Below are 23,809 nucleotides of genomic sequence, written 5' to 3' on the forward strand. Positions count from 1 at the left end.
TCCATCCAGATGTCCAGCCAATGAGAAGCGGCGCTGACTCCGGCGAAGAAAGGAGGCGGAGGGAGGAATGCTGCTGCAGGATGCTCATTATTATGGCTGTCAAACCCCAGTGACGACGGGATAAAGAAAGAAAGAAAGAAAAAAAAACCCTTTGTTTTCATGCGCGGTTGACGTGGGGGATTTGCACACCATGTCCGCTGCAGCTGCGGCGGTGTTGCTCGGAACGGGTAGGTATCGATTTAACCCTCATCTGTCATCCGTCGTCGATGCTAGTTAGCCCGGCTAGTTAGCCTCCTGCTGCCGCTTCGGTCATTTTTTTCCCCCCACCGAAAACGGCCGAGGAGGAGACGTGGAAAAAAATGGCTGACAGCTAGACCGTTAAACCAGGGCTCGGTGTGTCGGAACAACACTGCAGTAAACCTCATATGAAATAGTGTCAGACATGTGTTAATGTGCGGGATATATATATTTTTTTTACTAAGTCAATAATAACGCGTGTTACCTCATTGTTTCAGTCATTATTATATTTATATTTTATATTTATCTGTTAACTGCGCAGCACCTTCAGCTCCTCCGGTTATACTTACAGCTGCACCTCAGGACACAAATGTTCACGTAGTTATTAATTCAAAACGTGAAACGCGTGTATGACGTAAGCCCGTTGACGCCGAATGTGACGTATGTCAACACTCAGCGCTCTGGTCAAGCGTTTCAGTGGAAAATTAGGTGGAAGGAAAACATCAATTAGGAAAAAAGTGTTTACAAACGCACAGGGAATATCCCTAAAGTAATTTAGGGAACTGCAACTGAAGTCAGTGCTTTCAGGGCGTTTTTAAGAAGAAGAAGAAGAAGAAGAAGAAGAAGAAGAAATCTTTATGTGTCATCTTAACTGTACATTCCATTGAAATTTGAATGGAAGCCTTGCTCAGGGAGCCAGTGGGCAGTCTTTGGGGGTCAAACCGGGGTACTTGCAGGCCTCTTGCTACACAAATGTGCTGCTGTGTAACCACTAGCCCCCTCCACATCGTTCCATTTACAAGAAGATCTTGTTTTGCACATTCTATCCATCGACCAGAGAGCACAGACGTAGAAGTGGAATGCAGCCCTTGCTACAGCTCTGTCTGCCTTGCTCACTTGGGCAAAAACGTGGGCGGTGAAGTAGGCTTGTCAGTATTAGTGTTTGGCTTTTATTTGCTCCTAATTCTTAATTTCAGGAACATTATCTACATTTTTTATTGTGTCAATGGAAAATGTACTTCATTTTATACTGTTAAAAAAAATATATATATATACAAATTATGCAGTGTAACGTCACATAGTCTTAAATGGGTGGCATCAGATTTGTTCAAATTCTCCTGATAATATGAAATCTATAATTATCCCCTGCAGTGGTTCTTAAACCTTTTATATCCATTTATTCATATTCCATCCACATATTCCAGTATAGGGAGTTTTTTCTGTTTTTTTTTAGATGTCTTAAAAGAACATAAAAAAGCGATATAAACACAGTTTTTCCACTGGCACTGCTTTATGGGTTAAGGCATGCAATGTCAGAAGCTGAAGTTGAAAAATGGTAATAAAGATGCGAAAAGTCACAGCACCGGCGTGGGGAAGGTCAGCAGTTTGCCACCACGCTTGACCTCCAAATCCAATATGGCTGCCATCGGTATAATACTTAGAGGAGCGCTTACCTGGAAGGTCAGCTTACAAGTTCACTAGTCCCTGCTGGAACTCAGAACTGGAACACCGTTTAGGTTAGGTTGGATTCCCTTCCCAGATCCAAGTTTTTACCTCACAGGTAAATGGACTAAAGTACAAGTAGCATCTGTTCCTGGTTCATGTATTCAGTCCAGTAATATGAAAAAGTTGTTGTGCAAAGTAAACCAGAAAGACTAAAACTTAAAGTAGAATCTAACATATAGCCCGTCATGCATAAGGTTTAACAAAAAGAAGACTGTGAGAGGCTAAGCCACGGATAATTAAGCTTGGATTTATAACGGTGCTAAAACAACAAATAAAACTGATCATCTTTGTGAAAACAGTGTGATTTAGTAGCTTTGGGTTTGCATAGGAATGGGGAAATGGGACGGTAGTCAAGCTGGACTTTCCCTAAAGTCACCCTTACTTAGCAGAATATTGCATATTAAGCGTTTCTTGTCAAACTGCTGTTTCTTTCTGTGTGTTGCGAGCCGCTGTGTGCTGGTGGGAAGGACGCGGCTCTAAAATCTGCCGCCGGAAAGCATTTTTTGTTTTATGCATGCTTCTATCCACTGATCCACTAGTTTACGTTGTGCATGCCCAAGAAGCCTCACTCGGGGGTTTCCGTGAGGGAACGGTGCGTTCGGAGCAGGCCGGGGCTTTGCTGCCAAGGAGAACCCTGTACAAAGATGGTGAGTGGGTTTGTGCGGCGGTGCGCTTCATACGTTGACCCCCCCTACCCCCCATTATAACACCGTGACAAGCTCAGCCGGCGCCCCTTCAATAGCAGCGCTACTGTTTTTACCCGCTTGCTTTTTCCTTTTACTCAGCCTTTGTTCTCTTTTTGACTAAATCTAAACCTTCTTCACCCTAGAAGTAAATTTCATCCTAATTAGGGAGAAATATGTTTCCCCCAGTAGTCCTACCGTCAACATCTACCCACTGCCTCAGATGATGCAGGACTTTCTATTAATTATTTTTAGTAAAAAGATCTGGCGTCTTACCCTTTTATTTTTTTCTCCAGTGCTCAGGAGGACCGGTCTTGTCGCTGCCCGCTGTTGTCCTTAGCCGTCTCCTTCTGCATGTTGCGACAGCAGCTACTTTCACTTCCATGTGTGACTTCTGAACAACAAGCCGGAGCTCGTCAGGGGCAGAACACCGGGGCGTCAGCCCGCTAACCGCGCCGATCCTTGGTTGTTTCTGCTTTCTAGCCAAGCAGCAAGGGCTCACATTCAATTTAATTTTATTCATGTAGTGGCAAATCATGATACGTGTCGTCTCAAGGCACTTTACAAAGTCAAATTCAATCAAATCACACAGATTGGTCAAAAAGTTTCCTCTCTATGGAAACCCAGCAGATTGCATCAAGTCCTGACAAGCAGCATTCACTCCTCCTGAAGAAGCGTAGAGCCACATGGGACAGTCTGCATTGTTGATGGCTTTGCAACAATCCCTCATAATGAGCAAGCATGAAGCAACAGTGGAGAGAAAAACTCCCCTTTAACAGGAAGGAAAACCTCCAGCAGAACCAGGCTCAGTGTGAACGGTCATCTGCCTCAACACATAAAGCACAGATGCACACATTGATCCAGGAATCCCTTCTATGTTATATGGTAATAGCGGATGATCTGTCTTCCCTGGATGATGTCACAGCTGTACCTACTATGAAGAGAAAAAAAATGACAGAGAACAAAAACTTAAAATATGAAATAACAATCAAGCACACGCATTCCTCCTGAACCAGAATAAATCTGCACATGATGCCTGTTCAGCAGGACATCAGGACACACTTTCCTTGGCTCTACCTCAGCCCTCAGCTCATTAGACACCCTCCGCTGGCTAGAACGGCCACGGTCGCCCACAGCGTCTGACAGGCATCCTGTGAGCTGGGCCAAGGTCAGCGGAGAAATGCATAAAACCCGGTTACCCATTTCCACCGCTCTCCAGGTCTGTTAGTGAGCTACCGTGTTGGATTACAGCCGTCGCCCGCAATGAATCGAAAGTCTGCCGTTAGCATTTAGGGAACAGAGTCTGCTGAAATGTGCAGCATATTAAAGGTTCTCTCCACCTTTTTCCCGTCTGTCAGGTTTTTTCTCCCCTCCAATTGAAGCCAGCAGACATGCCAGCTCGCGGCCTACAGTTTAGCATTAACCTTTAATTGGTGATGTATTATACACCTGACTAGAGAGCCGAGATTGATCATCTGGGGAAAGCTGGGCAGAGTGGCCCGGCCACATATAAGCAGATTGGGCGCTTTGGAGCAGATCCCCGGTGAGGCTAAGTCGCTGATCTTTATTTATGCGAGCTTACAAAGGTGGAGGTGAAACGCAGCCCAGGGGAGACTACGTTAGACTACGTTAAGACTCATTACCATGATAGAATCGGGGCATTCGCACGTCCAGACTGGCTTTCTTATTTTTTGGCCTACATCAAACCCAGATCCTGATGTTTTGGGTGCAGCTGTTGTGCGGATTAGTCGTGCTCAGGTGGCTCCTTGCAGCGACACCAGATTTAGTAGCTGATAAATGCTATTGATCGTATCACGCCGTGACGGGCAGGGGGCCCTTTGGGACACCAGACATATGGCTGGGTCAGCGTCTGTGTTGCTGGCAGCAGTTAAGCCATTCTGAATTGTAAATGTTGAATTATCATGGAAATCTTGTGAACCTTCTTTTTTTTTTTTTGACCCAAAAATATTTTCATTCTTTTTTCTCTTTTTTTTTTATGGAATCAGAAGAAAAGTAAAGCACCGTTCAACATCAATGGGTTGCTCGGTAAAGATGTGGAAGAATATTTGAAGGCTTCTTTTATTGATTCAAACATTTAATTATTTATTTTTTTTTTTACAAATTTACAGTGGCAGAATTATTGTTACAATTCCTTCAAAATGAACAAAACTGTATTTTGGAAACATACACTGCAAAAAGGGAACTAAAAGTAGGTACAATCCTCTTGAAATTAGTGTATTTTTCTCTGATTTGAGCTGGTAGATCATTCTATCTGCCAATGGAATAAGATTTTTGTACTTAAAATAAGAACAATTCATCTCTATCATCTTAATTCAAGTGCAGGATATCTAATTATCCTATTTTAGGGCTGGAAATTCTCATTCCATTGGCAAATAGTCTTATTTAGCTGCTCAAATCAAGGAAAAATATACTAATATTAAGAAAATTTTACTTACTTTAAGTTCCCTTTTTGCAGTGTAATTTAGTCATTTAAGTTGATGTGATAACCTAGGACATTTGAATTCATAGTTTATAACATCAAATACGATATGGCACCGAGGGCCGTTTCTTCTGGCCAGTCTTAAAAAGGGGAAAGAAGAGGAAACATTGATGTAGGGCAGATGTGTGTGTGTGGCCTATATTTACAGTCAGAGCAACAATTGAAAAATGTAAACTACTGGAACTGGGACAAAGTGGAGGCTCTAGGTTTAGGTCAGAGAACGACAAGGGAATTAAAAATGTAAAGGTTGTAACAAGGAGTTGCATCTTGGACTTCTCAGGTATCTGTAACAAATATTACAACCTATCCACAAGCCAGCTGGTTGCCTGTAAGGCATTTGACCAATTATGAACCTAGACACGTTGAGTTTGGCAACTCTGGTGGGACTTAAATTTGTTCTACTGCGGTCAGACGAAGCTAAGATGGAGCTTTGGTGTTGAAGCAGAACTATGACCTGCCCACTGTTAAGTATGGTGGAGAATCTGCTCGTCCTCCAGAGTCCCTGGGAAAGAGTGCAGGGATTATCAACTCTTTAGAAAAAAACTAATTTGAAATCTAGTGTCTTCTGCCCGGAAACTTGGGTGTTACAGCAGGATTATGAGCAAAAACATACGCACAAGCCAACAAGGCAGAATCGACCATCTTCAACGGCCATCTCCGTCCCCACAACTAAATCCTGTTAGAAAGTTTGTGGTGTGAGCTGAAGAAAAGAGTCGCCCCCCCCCCCCCCCCCCCCATGGACTGAGGCCTTTTCACTGTGAGATGATGTTGCAGCAACAACAACGGAAGAGGAATCCGTCTAATGATTTTAACACATCTTTACCAGGGGTGCCAATACTTATCAGAGGCCGCCATAAATCTCATTCTATTTACTTGGTTCTCTGTGGAAACGAGCTCTTATTGCAGAAAAGGCAGCTCAGGTCGGAGGTAGAGCGGGACATGCTGCGTTATGCAGATGATATTGTCATGGCGAGTTGTGCTCTGACTTAAAATAAGAGCTTCAAAACTGAAATCTGCATCATTTCACCAGTGGGAATGAACGCGCAGAGCCTTAATTCTCACTGCCTAATGCATCTGGGATGTGTCTGTAGGCCTGACCAGCTCAAACCTGCTTCTCCCCCCCCCCTTCCCTTCGTAGCCCGTAGCTCCTGCCCCCCCACTTCCTTTCTCCTCTTCTCACCGCTACACTGAGTCTCCCGTGGTGATTAAAAATGGAGTTACCCCACACTGTGATGGCGATGAGCAAAGAAAGTGAGAACATAAAAAGTCCTGCTCAGAAATCTGCAAGGTTAAAAGTTGAGCCAAAAAAAAAGAGGCTACATTTTAAATGTAATACTTTCTTATATACGTTTACTGACGTTAGACTGTTTTGTTTTATGGGTGTAAGCCAAACCCATAAATGGAACTCAGCGCACAGTGGATGACTTCTTACTGCTGCTTTCTTATAGTTTTCCTCACTTACTTCTCCTTCCTATATATAGCCCAGCGTGTAGGGAAGTAAAAAAGGCTTAACTATATGTTGTATTGATGGGTAGAACGGATAGATATAAGTGGTTTAACTTTGTGGAACTAAGGCTCCCGTGTTCTTTTAAAAAATGTGCGTTTCAGTCGTCACCATCCTGTCAAGATCCCACGCAGACCGTAATGTCTACCCATCAGCTGGAGTGCTGTTTGTCCACGTCCTGGAGAGGGAGCACTTCAAAGGAGAGTTTCCTCCTTACCCCAAATCAGGTACGACGCAAGCACATTCGTAGTCCGGCCCGTCTTCAATACGCCCCAAAAACCGGCTAGGTGACTGAAACTGGACAGTTTTCAGCCTGATCAGGTCTGACCAGGGAATGAACGGTAGGGAACACAGCAGTCGGCCAGCATACGGGTAGAGGGAACCGGGTTGAGGACTAATAACCCAGTCTATATATAGGGAGCCGTCTCTGACAATTCTGCACTCACCAGCCCAAATATCGGACCTTTTTCCGATCAGTGAAGACGGCGTTCTAGGCACTAGAATACAGATGCTGGTTCTACGTGAGCACGACTCGAGGTTAGCTCGTTTATCTGTAAGGTGTTTAGAGTTAAGGGTTAGGGTCAGAGGGAAAATGAAGTTAGGTTTTCCGTGAGATGCTAAGTTGTGTGTGGCTCATTCTGGTTACAAGAAGGCAAAAAACTTTCTGCACGTAACAGAACGGTGGAAAGGAGCATGGTACCAAAGTAAACCTCTGTCTGTCGCTGAAAAAATGCTGGATTTGGAAATGCACTGCAAAATTAGAACTAAAAACACAGAATATTTTCTTGAAATTAATGCATTTGCCCTTGATTTGAGCAGGTCAATAAGACTATTTGCCAATGGAATAAGATTTTAGCACTTAAAATAGGAACAATTCAGCTCCATCATCTTATTTCAAGTGCAGTATATCTAATTATCTTATTTTAAGGGTAAAAATACTGATTCCATTGGCAAATAATCTTAATTACCTGCTCAAATAAAGGGTAAATACATTAATTTCAAGAACACTTTACTAATTTTTAGTTCTCTTTTTGCAGTGTGCCGCTTTGGTTTTGTAGATCTGAGAGTTAAAGTAAGGGTCCACATTCTCCAGAGCAGGGGTTACTAAACTTTTCAGCCTGCGACCCCCAAAATAACAGACTGGCGACCCCAGAATGCTTCACCGCCTCACAAAGAGCAAAATACAAAATCTTTAGGACTTAGAAACGATTGTGCGCACGACTGTGTGACATTATCCCTCATATTATTACCACTTTGCTCTGGTAATATAATTTATTCTCGTAATTTCCCCACATAAAAACTTTACTAAGGCCATTGTAGATGAAAGACCCAAATAAACCTTGAGATTGATTTCACATTTTACAAGAACAAAATTGGATGTCCTCCGATGTCAAAAAGTCGTACATTTAAATTACTTTCCACAATTAAAGACATACATTTTGCTATATTAAAACAAGTATATCACTGACACGGTTAATTAAAAAATTGGATCATGATTTGGAACATCCCAAGACTCCCAATCCCCACCTGGGGAGCCCCTGCTCTGGAGCATACACACAAGGAAACATTAGCAGGGAAAATAGCTAAATACAGGATACTAAAACAGAAAAATTTGAACTTTAATCATTTCTTCATTGCTTTAACATGTCAGTATTACCTTGTCGTATAGAGACTTCTCGTTGACATGCATACATCACAGCTCTCACCAGATGGGCGTGGGAATATTGGATTCTTAAAGAGAAATTGGAAACGGCTGAATTTGGTATCCACGTTTTGAAAAAAGATAAAAAAAAATAAAAAATGGAGATGGAGATCAAAACTTTCCCATAAAATTCGAGCTTAATTCCATCACCTAAACACAACTAAAATATTTGGGTATATTTTAGTAGAGAAGGGGACCCCGCTGCCGTTGGCCACCCGTCTGCTATTCAGCTCATTACGGTCTGACCCACAGCAAATGGCAGCAGTGGTTATTGTTAAACAGGCTCCTCCCCAGGTGATGCCAGCAATGATCCGATCACCTTCAACACCAACCTGAAGGGCTACCCCGACAGGCCGGGCTGGCTGCGCTACATCCAGAGGACTCCGCACGGCGACGGCGTCCTCTATGGTTCTCCCACCGCCGAGCATGTGGGCAGGCCTACTGTCATAGAGGTGGGTGATCGATCGGGCCGCACTCCTTCACTTTCACAGGATGGGGCAGAGGGTTTGTTTTGGGATTAAAGAGTTGAATATTGACCAACCAGAAAATGTTATTCACTGCAAAAAGAGAATTAAATATAAGAATTTTCTTGAAATGAATGTATTTCTCCTAGATTTGAGCAGGTAAATAAGATTATCTGCCAATGGAATGAGTATTTTTACCCCTAAAATATAATTAGACATACTGCACTTGAAATAAGATGATGGAGATGAATTGTTCCCATTTTAGGTGTAAAAATATTATTCCATTGGCAAATAATCTTATTTACCTGCTCAAATCAAAGAAAAATACTCTCATTTCAAGAAATATTTTCTTATTTTTAGCTCTATTTTTGCAGTGTTTGCACATTTTGTCATGTCACAACATCAAGGTCATTTATTTTGCTGGGACTTTATGTGTTAGACCAGACAAAGGAGTGTGTAATTGTAAAATGAAAGAAAAAAAAATACACTATTTCTTTTGTTCTTTAATTTCCATTTCCACTGCATGGCAATGGAAATTAAACATATTATAAAACCATCCATAAGGAGAATATAAGGTTGGATATTAAAAATGATTTTATGAAGCCTTGCTTAGTAGATCTATAATTTGTTTGTAGTTTTCAGACTCAAATTCTTGGATGTATTTTCTGATCTCTGCCGCCCGTTATCTGTTGTTAAGCCTCCTTTCTCAACAGGCTCCACACGTTGCACCGGACTCATGTGGCGCCACACAGCTCCGTCCTGGGTGCTGCAGCCCTACAGCTGATCCTGACCTGGACCTAAACTTTCACCTCTCTGTGTTGCAGATCACCGCCTATAACAGACGCACGTTTGAGACGGCGCGCCACAACCTGGTCATTAACATCATGGCGACAGAAGGTAAGAAGCCCCGGAACGAACAGCTGGACCTGAGAGAGTCCTGTTCTCTGTTTGATCTGACAGTTCAACTCCTGCGTAGGGCTGGACGATAATTCAATAACGATATACTACATCGATCGATCGATAGATAGGGGGAAAAAAAGGTCAATAAAAAGTTCAATAGGGTAACAGTTTTCCTTCCTTTTGCATTCTAGCCATGTAGGTTAATATTACAGTCATTACATCCTCCCAACCAATCACAACGCAGACCCAGGAACGTGCCGTCAACAAGCTCCGCCCCCTTCAAGGAGTTCAGAGAACACATGTTCTTTTTTCTTTTATAAAAATTAGCAGTTTTGGGGTAAAAAGATGGTTGAATAACAGGTTGAGTTTGAATTCAGTGTTTGTGTCTTCTGTATCTAAAAATAGGTTGCTAAGTGACAGCATAAAATGGCCAGGGCTGCACTTAACATTTATGTTTTGAATTAGTTGATAATTATTGATATCGATCAATTTTATTTCTATTTTATTGATATTTTTTTTTTTCTACATCGTCCAGCCCTACTCCTGCGGTCCACGTTTCTGTCGTTGCTCTTTTATTTTTGCAAATAACATATTTGTTTGCCTCTGCTGGATCTTCTAATTCTTCTGACACGATGCTAAACCTGGTGATTTAATTTTGTTAAACTAAGTAAGGTTTTCATATAATTTTTTTTATAAGTTCTTACGAGGGTGATTTCCCCATATATTTCATCGGTGGTCATTTTAAACGTTCCCGAATACCGATTTAGGTTTATTTTAATAGTTTTGTAACTGTGCGGAGAAAATGATTTTCAATCAGGCAGCTGTTCAAACAGCTATTAATTGATGTTTACACGCTGGGGAGCAGCAGCTGCCCCTTGCTACCTCTGTAATGACGCCGCTAGGGCTGAACGATTTTGCTAAATAATCTAATTGCGATTTTTTTTTTCTTCTTAATATTGTGATTTAATGTGATTTTTTTTTTTTTTTTTGCCCAGTTTAATTTATCACGTGTTTTAAAATATATACAAACAACAAATCAATTTGTTTCCTCGCCATGTGGACTAGTTGCTAAAAGACCCACAGCATCTAAACTCAGAGCAGAAATGATTGCGTTCTGCCTACAATATATTTCAACATAAAATTGCAATTTTGACTTTTCTCTGCATTAACCACAAGCAACAAAAATGTTCTCTAAAAAAAGATGTTTGTAAACAAGGACTATTTAAAACAAGAACTTTTAATGTTTCTATTAATCAGAATATTATTCAAGAGAACAGCTTTTAGTTGATTTGGACATCAATCCTTGTTGGACATAAAGTGTAACCAGTCAATGTATTAAACTGATTAACCAGAACTTAATACTATGTATGATTATTTAAACTCTAAAACAAGTAATAAAGTTAGATTATCTCACTGCTGCAACTGTCTTCCCTTCCATGTAGAGGCAAACCCACTTTAAACATTTTACCAACACCTAATGGACGTGTCTAATTCACTAATTGTTACATAGCCAAAAATTGCCGACCTCTGCGATTTGGAAATTGCGTTTTTTTTTTAAATTGCGATTATATTGAAAATGCGATTGTTCAGCCCTTCACATCCAACAGCTGCTTGCAGCCGACGTTTCTCACCTCCGACTGTCCCCTCTGGTGTTTTCTGCGCAGAGTTCCCGCTGCCGTACCAGGCCGAGTTCTACATCAGGAACATGAACGTAGAGGAGATGCTGGCCAGCGAGGTGCTGGGAGACTTCCTGGGCGCCGTGAAGAACGTGTGGCAGCCCGAGCGGCTCAACGCCATCAACATTACCTCGGCGCTGGACCGCGGCGGCCGTGTGCCCCTGCCCATCAACAACCTAAAAGAAGGGTGAGGACCCGGACTCGGATCGCATGATCAGTCCGCAGAGCGATGCTAATGTTTCAGAGGGCGATGTGGCTCGGCTACCGGCCTGTGTGTAAACGTGTGAAGGCAGCCTTCTCTCCTCCTCAGCGTGTACGTGATGGTCGGCGCCGACGTGCCCTTCTCGTCGTGCCTCCGGGAGGTGGAGAACCCGCACAACCAGCTGCGCTGCAGCCAGGAGATGGAGCCCGCCATCAGCTGCGACAAGAAGTTCAGAGCTCAGTTCCACATCGACTGGTGCAAGATCTCCCTGGTGAGGATGCTGCCGGTTAACCTGCCGTGACTCAAACGTCCGGCCTAATAAAGGGCAAGACGACTACAGGGTTCCTGCGGATCCTTAAAAAGTCTTAAAAGGCATTGAATTCTGTAATATAAAACTAAGGCCTTAATTGGCATTAAAATGTCTTAAATCAGTCTTTCTTAGGTCTTAAAATTGTTACCAGGTCATAAATAGGATTTTATTTTTGTAATCCTTACCAAACAGTAAAATAATTGACACAATTATTTTAAATTTACCGAACGGCCCAATGTAACCATTATTGGTTCCGTCCCGATAGGGGAACTAATAAAAACTGTTGTGGCCGGACCATAGCTGCGAAAAAGAGTTGGCACTGACTTATAGTTTATTTTAGTAGGGAACAATACAAAGTTTGTGAATTCAGTTCAGTAGTTGTTCAAAAATATCTGTAAATTGTGTGTTTTTTTAGCTTTCTTCCTATATGGAATGTTTTTCAAAATCTTTAACATGTTTACTGAGCCAGAAAGTAATGGTTTATGTTAAAATAAACATTTGGGTGAAGTTGTCGCAACCAGGTTTATCTTGTTTATCGTGAAGTTGGTCTTAACTTTTTATTTCAAGTGGCATTAAAAAGTCTTAAAAAGTCTTGAATTTAACTTCCCTTATGCTGTAGGAACCCTGGACTAGTTTTCTCCCTCCTGACACCATTATCAGCCGACCTGCTGTCTTACGACTCCTTTGGCCAATAAGACATCAGCTAATCTACTTCCATAGAATATCTGAAGATGGGAGCGAAGAGGGATCTCAGCGTTCTCTAATTTCTCTTTTCTTCAGCCTCTGCCACAGTCTTACTGTAGGATTTAGCTTTGGGAATTGGCTTATAAGAAGGATAGTTCTCAGCCTTTATTAACCGTTTGTGGGTTAAAAGTTTGACTTTTCTAAAATGTGAGGAAATGCTTCGCAATTCCGAGAAAATCTTCAGTAGCCGCACTGCAAAAATAGAATTAAAAACGAGTAAAATTTTGTTGAAATGAATGTATTTGCCCTTGATTTGAGCAGGTAAATAGGACTATTTGCCAATGGAATAAGATTTTAGCACTTAAAATAGGAACAATTCATTTCCATCATCTTATTTCAAGTGCAGTATATCTTATTTTAGGGGTAAAAATACTCATTCCATTGGCAAATAATCTTATTTACCTGCTCAAATCAAGGGCAAATACATACATTTTTTTTTTTTTTTTTTTACAATTTTATTTATGATTTTTGTCAGCATATGACATTGATAAATACAATATGTATTCTTGGCTGTACATTTAATCAAAACCCCAATAAGCAAAACAATAACTATAGAGATAGACAAAACACATTCCATACAAAAAAAAAGAAAAATTTAAACAAAAAATATAACTCGAATAATATCAGTTAAATAATTACATTAGAGTCTAACTATGGCATAGTGCAGATTTTAAAAGTTTCCATATGTTTCAAGAATGGCTGCCATGATTTGTTAAATTTAGTCAATGAGCCCGTTAGTGTACTTCTCTTTTTTTCCATGTATTAAAACCTCATAAGGTCATTAATTTCAAGAAAACTTGACTTGTTTTTAGTTCTCTTTTTGCAGTAGCGGGGAGGGCCTCACCTCCACATCGACGGCACAGACCGGAAAAAACTAACGTCGGCTTCCTGTTCTAGGTGGACATCAACAAAGTGGTGCCTGTGTACGTCACCCGCCCGGACCCGGGCACAGGAGTGCTCCCCGAGTTCGGCGAGTACAACCCTCCGTCGGAGTCCCTGAAGAGCCGCGACTACTTCTCCGACTTCCTGGTGACGCTGGCCGTGCCCGCCGCCGTGGCGCTCGTCCTCTTCTTCATCCTGGGCTACACCATGTGCTGCCGACGGGAAGGGGTGTAAGTGGAGCTGGTCTTGCGTTTTATTTTCTGCACCGCTGTTGTTTCCAGAGCGTCCTCATCGACACTCGGGGTAGCGTAGCGGCAGGTTTCCCCCTAGAATCAAACGAGACCTGGGAATGGCAGGGAGGGGTCCATTTAGGAGGAGACAAAAACAACAAACAAATCTGGACTGAAAGTGCAGCTTGTCATTACCATCTGGTGTTGTTCTCCATCTATGTTAAGTTCCTCATCACAGTTTTTGTTTTTCCTCAAACCTCAAAAAGGTCATTTATCCACGTCATCATTTCAGTCAGTGTTCCCCTCCCATTTCCACGTCCCCTCCCGCTTTATGCCACGCCTCATCATTCACGTGTGTCTAGATGTTGCTTCGACTATTAATATTAGTATTTAATTCATCCATTTTGTTTTGTTTCTAGGGAAAAAAGAAACATGCAAACACCAGCGTAAGTGTTTTACCTCTCCTGTGTTTTTCTTTTTTTTTTTTTTTTTTTTCCTCCTTCCGTTTCCTTTGGGCTGCTTCGTTCCCCTCTCTTTCAGTTTGCAGTGGTGTCGTTTCTGTCGTCACTGATTGCTGTTAATTTCCATCCATGCGCTCATCTGTGTGTGGCCATCCGTTTCCTTTTAATGGGCTGCTAAAAATTTAAACGACCGGCCGCGGGGAGTTAGTGGCGATAAAAGACTTTCAACATGAACCGTTTTGCTGGGCGAATAAAGAGCCCCTCTGTGCACCTCCCAGGTTAGAGTAGCGGCTGTTTTGTTCCGTGCATGAAGAAACTAAGAGCAGGGCTCCTCACAAGGACGGCGTGGAAACCCGCCGCCGCACACGCTCACCTCTTCTCTGTTCTCCAGCATCCAGCTGGTTCACCACAGCGCCATCCAGAAGTCCAGCAAGGAGCTGCGGAGCATGTCCAAGAACCGCGAGATCTCCTGGCCTCTCTCCACCCTGCCCGTCTTCAACCCGGTCAGCGGGGAGGTGGTGCCGCCCATCCACCCCGACAACTACGAGACCACCAGCATGCCGCTCATGCAGACACAGGCGTGAGTGAAGGGAGGGGCGGGGTGGGGAGGGGCGGAAGGGTCCGGATAGGGCGGACGCTAGGCCTGAGGCACAGATGTCGGGTTTATAGGAGCGAGGCATTGTGGGAAGTAAAATATTCATACCCCTTAGCTGTTTTTTATAAGTGTATCACATACTTTCATGTGTTTTTTTGGGGGATTTTAACACTGCAAAAATGGATCTAAAAATAAGTAATATTTTCTTAAAATTAGTGTATCTGTCCTTGATTTGAGCTGGTAAATAAGATGATCTGCCAATGGAATAAGACTTTTGCACTTAAAATAGGAACAATTCATCTCCATCATCTTATTTCAAGTGCAGAATGTCTAATTATCTTATTTTAGGGGTCAAAATACCCATTCCATTGGCAAATAATCTTATTTACCTGCTCAAATCAAGGACAAATACACTAACTTTAAGAACATTTTACTTACTTTTAGATCCGTTTTGCAGTGAATGCGATAGGCCAAGACAAGTAGTGCACAATGATTAAGCAATTGGGAAAATTTTCAAAGTGTGTACCGTATTTTTAGGACTACAAGTCGCATCAGTCAAAAAATGCGTCATAAAGAGGGGAAAAAAAAAAACAAATAAGACGCAGAATCGGCCAATGTATGAACATAAGTGTGATTTATAGTCTGAAAAATACGGTATTTGTAGTATATTGTCACCGCTGTGTGCAGAGGTGTAATTATGCAAATTGTGTCTACTATCCTAAAATCATCAAGGCTGCATCTGAAATGTTCTGACTATAGCCCCTAGCTCCTGCTCCTTTCATGGGGTCAGCAGTAGGGCTGGGGATTGATTCAATTTTCAAGAATCGATTCAATTCTGATTCTCAAGATTTAGAGTCAATTATTTTGGATTCAATCTGATCTCAAATTGGATTGCTGGTTTTAAAAAAAAAAAAAAATTAGCTGTTACCTGAATCACATGACTGTGTAGTTATGCAACATATTAATACTAGCGGTGTAACTGTACACTAAAATCATATTTTTGCTCCTGTTCAGTTCATTTTCACCTAAGATTCTAACTGAATGCATATAAATTTGTGGTTGTAATGGACAATAGCCTCGGGAATTGTTGCAGTCAGGGTTTCCAAAACATAGCAGGTTATCCAACGATTCCTTCTAATGGGCTAATAAAGGCATTAAGAGTTGAAAAAAAACAACAAGATTTCCTTTAAAGAGATTGTATTTTTTATTTTTTACGTATCTTGATCCGATTGTCTTTTTCTTGTTGATTCTCAGGAATCTGCAGAATCAGATAACGATACCACAGCAGAGGCCGTCAGGTGAGTGCTCTGATAAAACCAAACGTGATGAAGTGGAATGACCTCTGACATAAATGACCGCTAACAAATGCAAGGCGGTTCTCTTCATGTAACTCTGCATGTTGGTCGTTCTGCACGGCCCGTGCCTCCATGTTGAATTCTCATCCCTAACAGAAGCATGTCTGAACTCTTTCACCTCACTCTGAAAATGCCTCAAAGTGACAACGCTCTTCGAGAAACGTTAATGCCTTAAAAAAACTAACGTCCCATCATCTCTTGTGTGATATTTAATATGAATGTAAGGTATGGTATGAAATGTTCGAAGTTTAAGATTTAAACTGGAAAATGTATCACTACAGGGTGCACAAACCTAACAAATATTTTATATTCATTTCAACTCATTAGTAAAATGTGTCTTTTTAAGCAAGCACGTTTGTTTAAGTCTGAGCATTTTTCCCAAAACCGCGCCTCCCTGTGTTTCCCCTCGCTCTCACGGCAGATAAGTCGCTTCGTTTCCTTTCCTTTGCTTCAGAGAATTGAAACAGTGGCATTTTATCTGCTTCCTAGATACGTCTGGGTCATTGGGCCTGCTTAGGAATTTCCCTAAACAAAAAAACAAAACACATTTGGAGCGGACGCCCCAGTTTGTGGCTTCTTGTGATGCTGGTGCGTGAGCGCCCCCTTGTGAGCATGACTGTCAGCTGCATGACGCACTAACCTGCTGCTCTCTCTGTTCACTGCTAACCAAAGGAGAAAACTATGTCATGTCAACATTTCGAAGACTGGAGGTAGGTGCAGATGTGTGTAGTTTCTGTGTGTTGTAGTTTCTGGGTTTTTTTTCCACCTATGCATGAGATTGTCTTAGGCCTATTATATCACCACGAACGTTTAAAACAAAATAAACTAAATTTAGTTGTTTTTAAGTGCTTATTGTGCAGAATCGGGCACTTTTGGGAACTGACCCATGCCTAATTTCGCTGATCTGTTCTGAAAAGAGCAAACAGGATGTAACAAATGTGTTTATCCTATTTATCCATCCTAGGTAAATGGTATCCCTGAGGAAAGGAAGGTGGCGGAAGCACTAAACCTATGACCAGAAGCAGCCGTGTTGGAACTGCCTTCCTCCTTCACGCTCGTCTGTGTTTTCTAACATTCGTGCCAAAAAAACTAGGGCTGCATGACGTTAACGAATCATGTGATAGCCGTTTTGTTGTCGAATAACGCAATGATGTCAGTGGCGATAAATCCACTTTTTTTTTTTTCCAATGTTTCCATTTGTGTGTAACCTTTAGCATCATCCTGTGTGTCGGGTGTAAAGTCTACTGCAAGCGGGGCGCCGCGTGTTACTGGCATGCATGTTATTAATTCACGGCACACAGAATCTAACAGCACTTCAAAGTCCATTGTGATAACGTTGCACACGGCGATATTTTTGATATATTATATATTTGCATCCCTGGTGCCAATCTGCATTTTAAACCCTTCTTAGTGAGAGTAAGGACAAAAAGATCCGGGCGGATGTTAAACATGTTGCCATTTTTGTTTGAACAATGGACCTCAGAGAAAAAGGAGTTTTTATGTAATTTATGAGTTGGTAATAAATTCTTGAAATGTCAAGTGGTTTGGACCAATTAAACAAGACACAGGTCAAAACAACCCAAAAGGGTTTTATTGTTTTAAATCGATGTATTTTATTTTTTATTAAACAATGTACAACAGAATAAAGGCATTTATAAATATGAAGACTGTTCCACACTTTGTCAGACACCACACACAGAACACTAAAACATGTAATATTTGAGGAGGCCCTTTAAAAAAAAAAGGGAGTAATGTTTGTTGCTTTTACACGATCCCACAGATCAGTTAAGGCGTGAAACAACGGCCCCCCGTTCACCACTTTGCTGCTGCTCGATTAAAAAGACGAGGGGAAAAGCTCGGTAAATACATGTACCACGCGTTATATTTATATAACCGGGTTCTGACTTAAGAAGAAATTGCAGGTGGACCTGGTTCTGTTTCAGTTTGGGGGGGGGGCGGAAACCTGGGCCCAACCTTAAAAAAAGCTGCAGATTGTGTTCTAACAAAAACAAAACGTTCCCCCCTCATTTTCCTTTGAAAAAGGAACAACAACCCCCCCCCCCACATAAATAGAAAATGATTGACGCCCAACGTTTTACTACCCAAAAGGTAGACGCAATGTGCAGCTCAACAATTCATATGCAACACCGATTTAATAGAATTATCGTTTTCTATAAGCAGAGATATACACGGGTTAAAAAAAAAAAAAAAATAGATGTGCTAAACTCTGGATTTCATCTTAAAGACGAAGGCAGAAAATAAAACGCAGGTTTAACAATGAAAGTGCTCCCTCTCAGTTGAACATAAACTGGCAAAAGGGACAATTACCAAGCAACAGAGACGTGTTAAAAAATATTTTCACGTATGCATCAGTAACGTGTCCTCTTGGCTCTGTCAGTGCATTACAAAGTTTTTTTTTTTTTCTTTAATGCTGAAGTGGCTCTGATTTCAGGTGCCTGAACGTGTACCGTATGCAGAACTCTGGAGGAAACCAAAAAAAAAAAAAAAAACAGAAGCCTTCACCTACACATAAATAATAATAATAAAATAAAAGATATTTTCGCTCACAGGCTGAGGGAGGACTTTTATCTTCTATGGTAGAGCAAATATGTGCAACATGGTGCATTTTCCACCACAGCTATTATGAGGCATGTTTTTTAAAAGTAAGAACAAGAGACAAAAAGCAGCTGTACAAAATAAATCTGTCCAATCGTACAAATATACAACTATTTACACACGACTACCGGACCGGAAGGCTCAACCTTGTCTACGGGATAGTTTGGATGGGGGTACAAAATTCTCTATGCCACACTTCACAAACAGCAGTTATGGACGCAAAGTACAAAAACAAGGCCCAAACTGTATAAAATAGAAGCTTAATTTAAGTCATTAAATACTGTACATGTCACATGTGGTTTCTGAGCTACAGCAGGTGACCGCGGCGCCGCTCTGCAAACGCAGTAAACTCAAACATCGCTTCGAAAGGGGAACGAGAAAAAACAAAAACAAAAAAAAACATTTTAACAATTGCACTGCTAAATTTTTTACTTTAGCTTTGATAGTTTTTGAAGCAGTGGAGCAACCCAGACGCCAAAGAAAAGATGGTGCGCGGTCCAGAGTGTTGGTAAAGCAGAAGGTGTACGGATGTAGTGGTGACGCTGCTGCCGTGTGGACGGAGACATCCTCAGAGGAGCGAGGAAACAAACTTCATAGTAAACGTGTTTGGCTAGGCGGGAGGAATGCTGCGCGGTTCACAGCTAGCATGAAGTCCTGAGCCCAGGTTAAGTGGTTTCGGGTCTACAAAGCAGGTAATGTAAACATTTCAGTGTTTTTTTTGTCCTTTTTAAATATTCCTCTTGCCGAGCTTTCTTATTTTACAGAAGTACTCCGACTTGTCTCCTCGTGTGGCCGCCGGTACCGTGAAAAAAAAGAAAATAAATAAATCCAGAGTTTGACCTGTTGACTCGCCCGTGTCCGGTATCCTTCAAGCTCCGGCCGTGAGCTGGTTACTTCTGCTCAGCACCAGCAGGATTAAAGTCAAGACCCCCAGAGCCCCCAGTTTCCTCAGGAGGGCCATGCTGTCTTTGGGGATGACCACCTGAGCCAGGTCGTTGGTGATGAGCGAAATCTCATGAGCCACGCAAACGAAGATGAAGGTGCTGACCATGATGTTGAGCGTAGGGTTCCCTGGGATCAGGACCAGGATTCCTTTGGTGTCTGCTGCCAGCCAGATGTGGTACTGGCATATGAACAGCTGGGGGCGACAGAGTCAAAGCACAGCTTTAGGAAGTTGCTGCGTCCTCGCCGCCATCGCACACGGTTAAGCTCCGACAAATAGTTAATATAGTTTGTTACATAGTCCAGCTCTACTTAAACGCAATTTTGAACAGCATTAAAAGGTTAATTTAAGTTCAAAACGTGAGACACAAGAGAATATATTAAGCATTTTCGGTCATTTTACTAATTATGGCAAACAAATGAAACCCCAAAATTGAGTTTCTCATAAAATTTGCTTTGTGCAAGACAATAAAAGGCTTTAATGTCTAATGTAATGTCATGGTGCCTCTTCCTTTTCTCTTATATAAAGCGCTTAAAAACTGACTGATGTTACAGCTGACGCTATCACAGGGTTCTGCATACCTAGAACCAGAACCAAACAAGGAGAAGCAGCATTTAGTTCCAACGCTCCACTTATCTGGAACAAACTTCCAGAAAATTGTAGAAGTGCGTAAAGCCTGAGTTCTTTTAAATCAAGATTAAAAACACATTTGTTTAGGATTGCCTTTGACTGTTCTAGTTAAACTGCTTTACTGAAACATCATTAGTCCAACTGTTTTTAATGTTCTATTTTGTTTCTGCATTTTATTCCTACTTGCTATTATTCTGTTTTATTTTCCTATATTTTCATCATGTAAAGCACTTTGCATTGTCTCTGTACTGAATTGTGCTATATAAATAAATTTGCCTTGCCTTACTAACTGGACAGCTGTCCTGCAGACAGTCAACGTCCTTCACATGGAGGGTAAGCCTCAACATGTTACTGCTAAAGAAGCTGGAGGTTCATATTCATGTAGTCATGGAAAGTTGAGTGGAAGGAAAATGTTTTGAGGAAGATTCACAAGCCATTAGAGCCAGCAGAACTAACAGTCCAGATGAGCTGAGGGCTCCTATTAAAGGAACCTGGACTTCCTCAGTATCTCGACAGGCTGAATGCATATAGTGTACAGCGTGCATGTTTTAGTAGGCAGACATCTCTGCATGAAAAATAGTTTTGAATTTTTTAAATATTCTGAGAAACAATTTTGAGTTTTCATCAGTCGTCAGCCACAACCTTCAAAGTAAGCAGATAAAATGCTTGAAAAACATCACTGAGCCTTAACAATCTATATCAGATTCACATTTTTATATTCAATTACTGCAACTACTCAGATACATGTCAACTATTTGAGAATCATGAATCGATTTTTATGCCTTATTGTTTTTAATACAAGTATTACATAATTCCAGATTACTACATTTGCAGTGCAGACGGGGCCGTCTTACCTCCAGGGAGATCTTTCCGAACCAAGAGAAGAATGAGCTGTACACGGAGCGCGCATAGCCAGGAATGTTCCGGATAAGAATGAAGGCCAAAATCTGTCAACACAAGCAGGAAAACCAGAAAAACAACCCGGGTGAGTTAGAAGATTGGTATCGTGAGATGCTCCAAGAGGCAAATTAAAGAAGTTTAATCAGGTATAGTAACAACTTTCACCGTTGGCGTGAACATCACTCCATGAATCCATTTACTTTATCATTTAAACTGGCCTTTTTCTTTACAGACTTCAACATGTAAATACATTCACCATATTTTTTTCTAATAGTAAATTGTTATTTATTTATTTTGGAGTGGCTCAGTGGTGAAGCGGACACAGAAGTGAACCATTTGGCAATAAAGACAATGGGACTGTTTTGCTATTATTCCAGGAAGACTACCTTAAAAGGGTCGATAACCTCTAGTCAACAGCTGGCTGAACCTGTTCTATCAAGCACAGTGGTGGTAATATTATGCTAAGGGTCTGTTTAGCTGTTGCATAGCGGGTCTGAGGTGGGCGATATGAAGAAAATCTAATATCCCAAAATCATTGGGCTATATCACGATGCACGATATATATCACAATATGTTCAAATAACCTTGAATAACAAATGTTTTTAGCCAAATAGTGCCCAAAGTTGCATTGGTATATCTGATATTAACATGTCAATTTTTTTGTTTGAAAAATTGATTGCAAAATAAAAATGAATTTAAAACGTTTCATTTTAGCCATTTTTTTTTAACCACAGCTGCACATAGAAGCTTTTCACAAATTACAATATTGTCACATTAGAGCTCTTTTGTGATCAACGCTGGACCTTTAAAACAGAACATCCCAGTGGCCAAAAGGAACACCAAGGAAAAATCTGACACAAAATTAACCTGAATTAAAAAGGTGCTCTTTTGTGCTTAAGACATAAAAAAACTGTATAATAAAAATGTGACAATCCTAACAACAAAAGCTTGTATTGTGACTAAAAAATGAACGGACCAGTCGCAGCTACATATTCAGAGCATCTCAAAAATATTTACGTTGCTCTTTAGGTGCTGGGAATTTCAAACAAATGTTTTTTTCTGTCATATGGGATTTAGCAAAAGAAGACGCCAGTTTCAACAGATGTACCATACCCTGAAAGGGTTCAAAGCAAGGTTCTGCTGTAATGTTGACGCCCTTTATGGCACTTTAATCTTTATCTACACCGAGCTCCGCTCAGCAGAACCTGGTCATTGTCAGTCAAGCTAACAGCAGCTAGCGTTAGCTTATGTTAGGCTGCCATATGCGTCGCGCTGTTTAGCTTAGCATGTAGCGTTGTTCAGCATTCCGTTGTTCTTGCCAGTCTCGTATCACTGTTACTGGTGTATTTAAAAAATAAATAAAACGTTTAGCCTTGGGTCCCCTGTATATGGATGCATGAGATCACAGAGGCACCGCAGAAACAGTTAATCTGATGCGTTTAACATGATGCGTTCATGGTGAACACTGATGCCGTGTTGGGTTGGGTAAAAAGAGCAATTTATCAAAGTCTACATCAGGAAAATAAAGAGAAACAAGTGAGAGCAAATGTAAAACTTGTACCTGGACCACCGAGATGTAAGGGTGCATCTCGTTGCACTCCGTTTTGGTTTTGCAGTTGCTCGCCCATATCGAGTAAGTCTAGAGAACCGGGGGAAGGAGAGGTTAGGAACATTTCTGAAAAGCATGGACCAACCATGCTTTTTAAAAAAAACACCTACATTCTTCTGGTTAACATTTACTTCTAATAAAACCTTGAGTGAAAAATGACCTGCAATAGCAAATTCACATTAGCTATTACCAAGCATTTTTGAAGCTCTTGCATGTGCTAATTGTAGCAGCTCTTTTCGTAGCGTGAAGGTGCATACTAGCTTAATCGGCATCTGAGAAGCAAACCGGTACAAGGCCTTACTATGAAGGAAACGACGGAGAGGAACAGGAGCAGGTTGGAAATCTTTGCAGGGAAGAGAGCCTCTCCTTTGCCCTCGAACAACACCTGACGCTTCTGCAGCAGCAGGTAGATGAAGGCAAACGCCATGCCGTGAATCACAGCCTGCGAAGCGAAGGGCAACAGCTTAAAAACAATCTCCCCTTTTCAGCAAACAGAAACTGGTTACACATAACGGCAGTGGCCACATTTGACTTACAAATCGGTCCAGCTTCCATCTGAACCACCACTCGTGGATGCTTCCGTCCAGCTCGAAAAGCTTGGAGATGGGCCACACTGACAAGACGCCCTCGAAGAAACTCTGGAGGCATGGAAACAGAACGACAGGTTGACAGAAGGTGGGCAAGATTTCAGACGAGGATCAAACAAAAAGAAAAAAAAAACGCTCGTAAAGCATAATTATATGCGTCGTTCTGCACTAAATGCAACTAAATCCAACACGCACCCATTTATGACTAAAATAACAAAAGAAATCAAAGTGAAATTAAACAGGGCTGAGGCATATGAACCCACCTGTGAGACGGCTAAGACGCAGATAAACAGCAAAAGGCCCAGTAACTTCGCCAGAACTCCGAGATGCCAGATACCGCTGCCTGTCCAGACAACAAACATGTTTTCTTTCAAGGCACTCGTGTCTCTGCATGCGTTATACTGCGCTAAATACAAATACAGTTTTGGTTGAAAAGATTGCACGCCCTGATCATAGACAAGAGTGCCATTCATTTATTTTAATGTATTTGGATAGTACAAACAAACAAATAAATAAATGCAAATGGAGTTTCAAAAACAAGAACTGGGTGCACAAGTCTTTTTGTTAATTGTG

The 23,809-nt window shown here is 41.4% G+C and overlaps 2 protein-coding genes across 10 annotated transcripts in view; one reads left to right on the forward strand and one right to left on the reverse strand.

The window, feature by feature from the left end:
- sgce (sarcoglycan, epsilon) lies at nucleotides 1–17,616 on the forward strand. Of its 9 annotated transcripts, none has more exons than XR_004932254.1 (13): nucleotides 1–227; nucleotides 2,283–2,390; nucleotides 6,535–6,657; nucleotides 8,415–8,584; nucleotides 9,421–9,493; nucleotides 11,161–11,359; nucleotides 11,483–11,645; nucleotides 13,326–13,540; nucleotides 13,960–13,986; nucleotides 14,393–14,581; nucleotides 15,851–15,894; nucleotides 16,441–16,661; nucleotides 16,916–17,616. XR_004932254.1 is itself a non-coding variant. In XM_036145027.1 (13 exons), the coding sequence occupies exons 1-13, from the start codon at nucleotides 191–193 to the stop codon at nucleotides 16,964–16,966; spliced, it is 1,437 nt and encodes a 478-aa protein (XP_036000920.1). In that variant the 5' UTR covers nucleotides 3–190; the 3' UTR covers nucleotides 16,967–17,616. The 9 variants fall into 9 exon arrangements, 3 of the variants coding, with proteins under 3 accessions (XP_036000920.1, XP_036000922.1, XP_036000921.1); XR_004932255.1 differs by having other exon boundaries at nucleotides 3–227; nucleotides 8,427–8,584; XM_036145027.1 differs by having other exon boundaries at nucleotides 3–227; nucleotides 16,624–16,661.
- Nucleotides 17,559–23,809, reverse strand: part of casd1 (CAS1 domain containing 1) — an 18,520-nt gene continuing 12,269 nt past the window's right edge. The window contains exons 13-18 of the mRNA XM_012851701.3: nucleotides 23,500–23,579; nucleotides 23,186–23,287; nucleotides 22,951–23,091; nucleotides 22,602–22,679; nucleotides 20,995–21,087; nucleotides 17,559–19,705 (exon numbers count right to left, since the gene is read on the reverse strand). Coding sequence (XP_012707155.3) covers nucleotides 19,436–19,705; nucleotides 20,995–21,087; nucleotides 22,602–22,679; nucleotides 22,951–23,091; nucleotides 23,186–23,287; nucleotides 23,500–23,579 — 764 coding nt within the window. The 3' untranslated portion in view covers nucleotides 17,559–19,435. The remainder of the gene's footprint in view (nucleotides 19,706–20,994; nucleotides 21,088–22,601; nucleotides 22,680–22,950; nucleotides 23,092–23,185; nucleotides 23,288–23,499; nucleotides 23,580–23,809) is intronic.

Source organism: Fundulus heteroclitus, chromosome 13 (assembly GCF_011125445.2).
Source record: "Fundulus heteroclitus isolate FHET01 chromosome 13, MU-UCD_Fhet_4.1, whole genome shotgun sequence".
Taxonomy (NCBI): Eukaryota; Metazoa; Chordata; class Actinopteri; order Cyprinodontiformes; family Fundulidae; genus Fundulus; species Fundulus heteroclitus.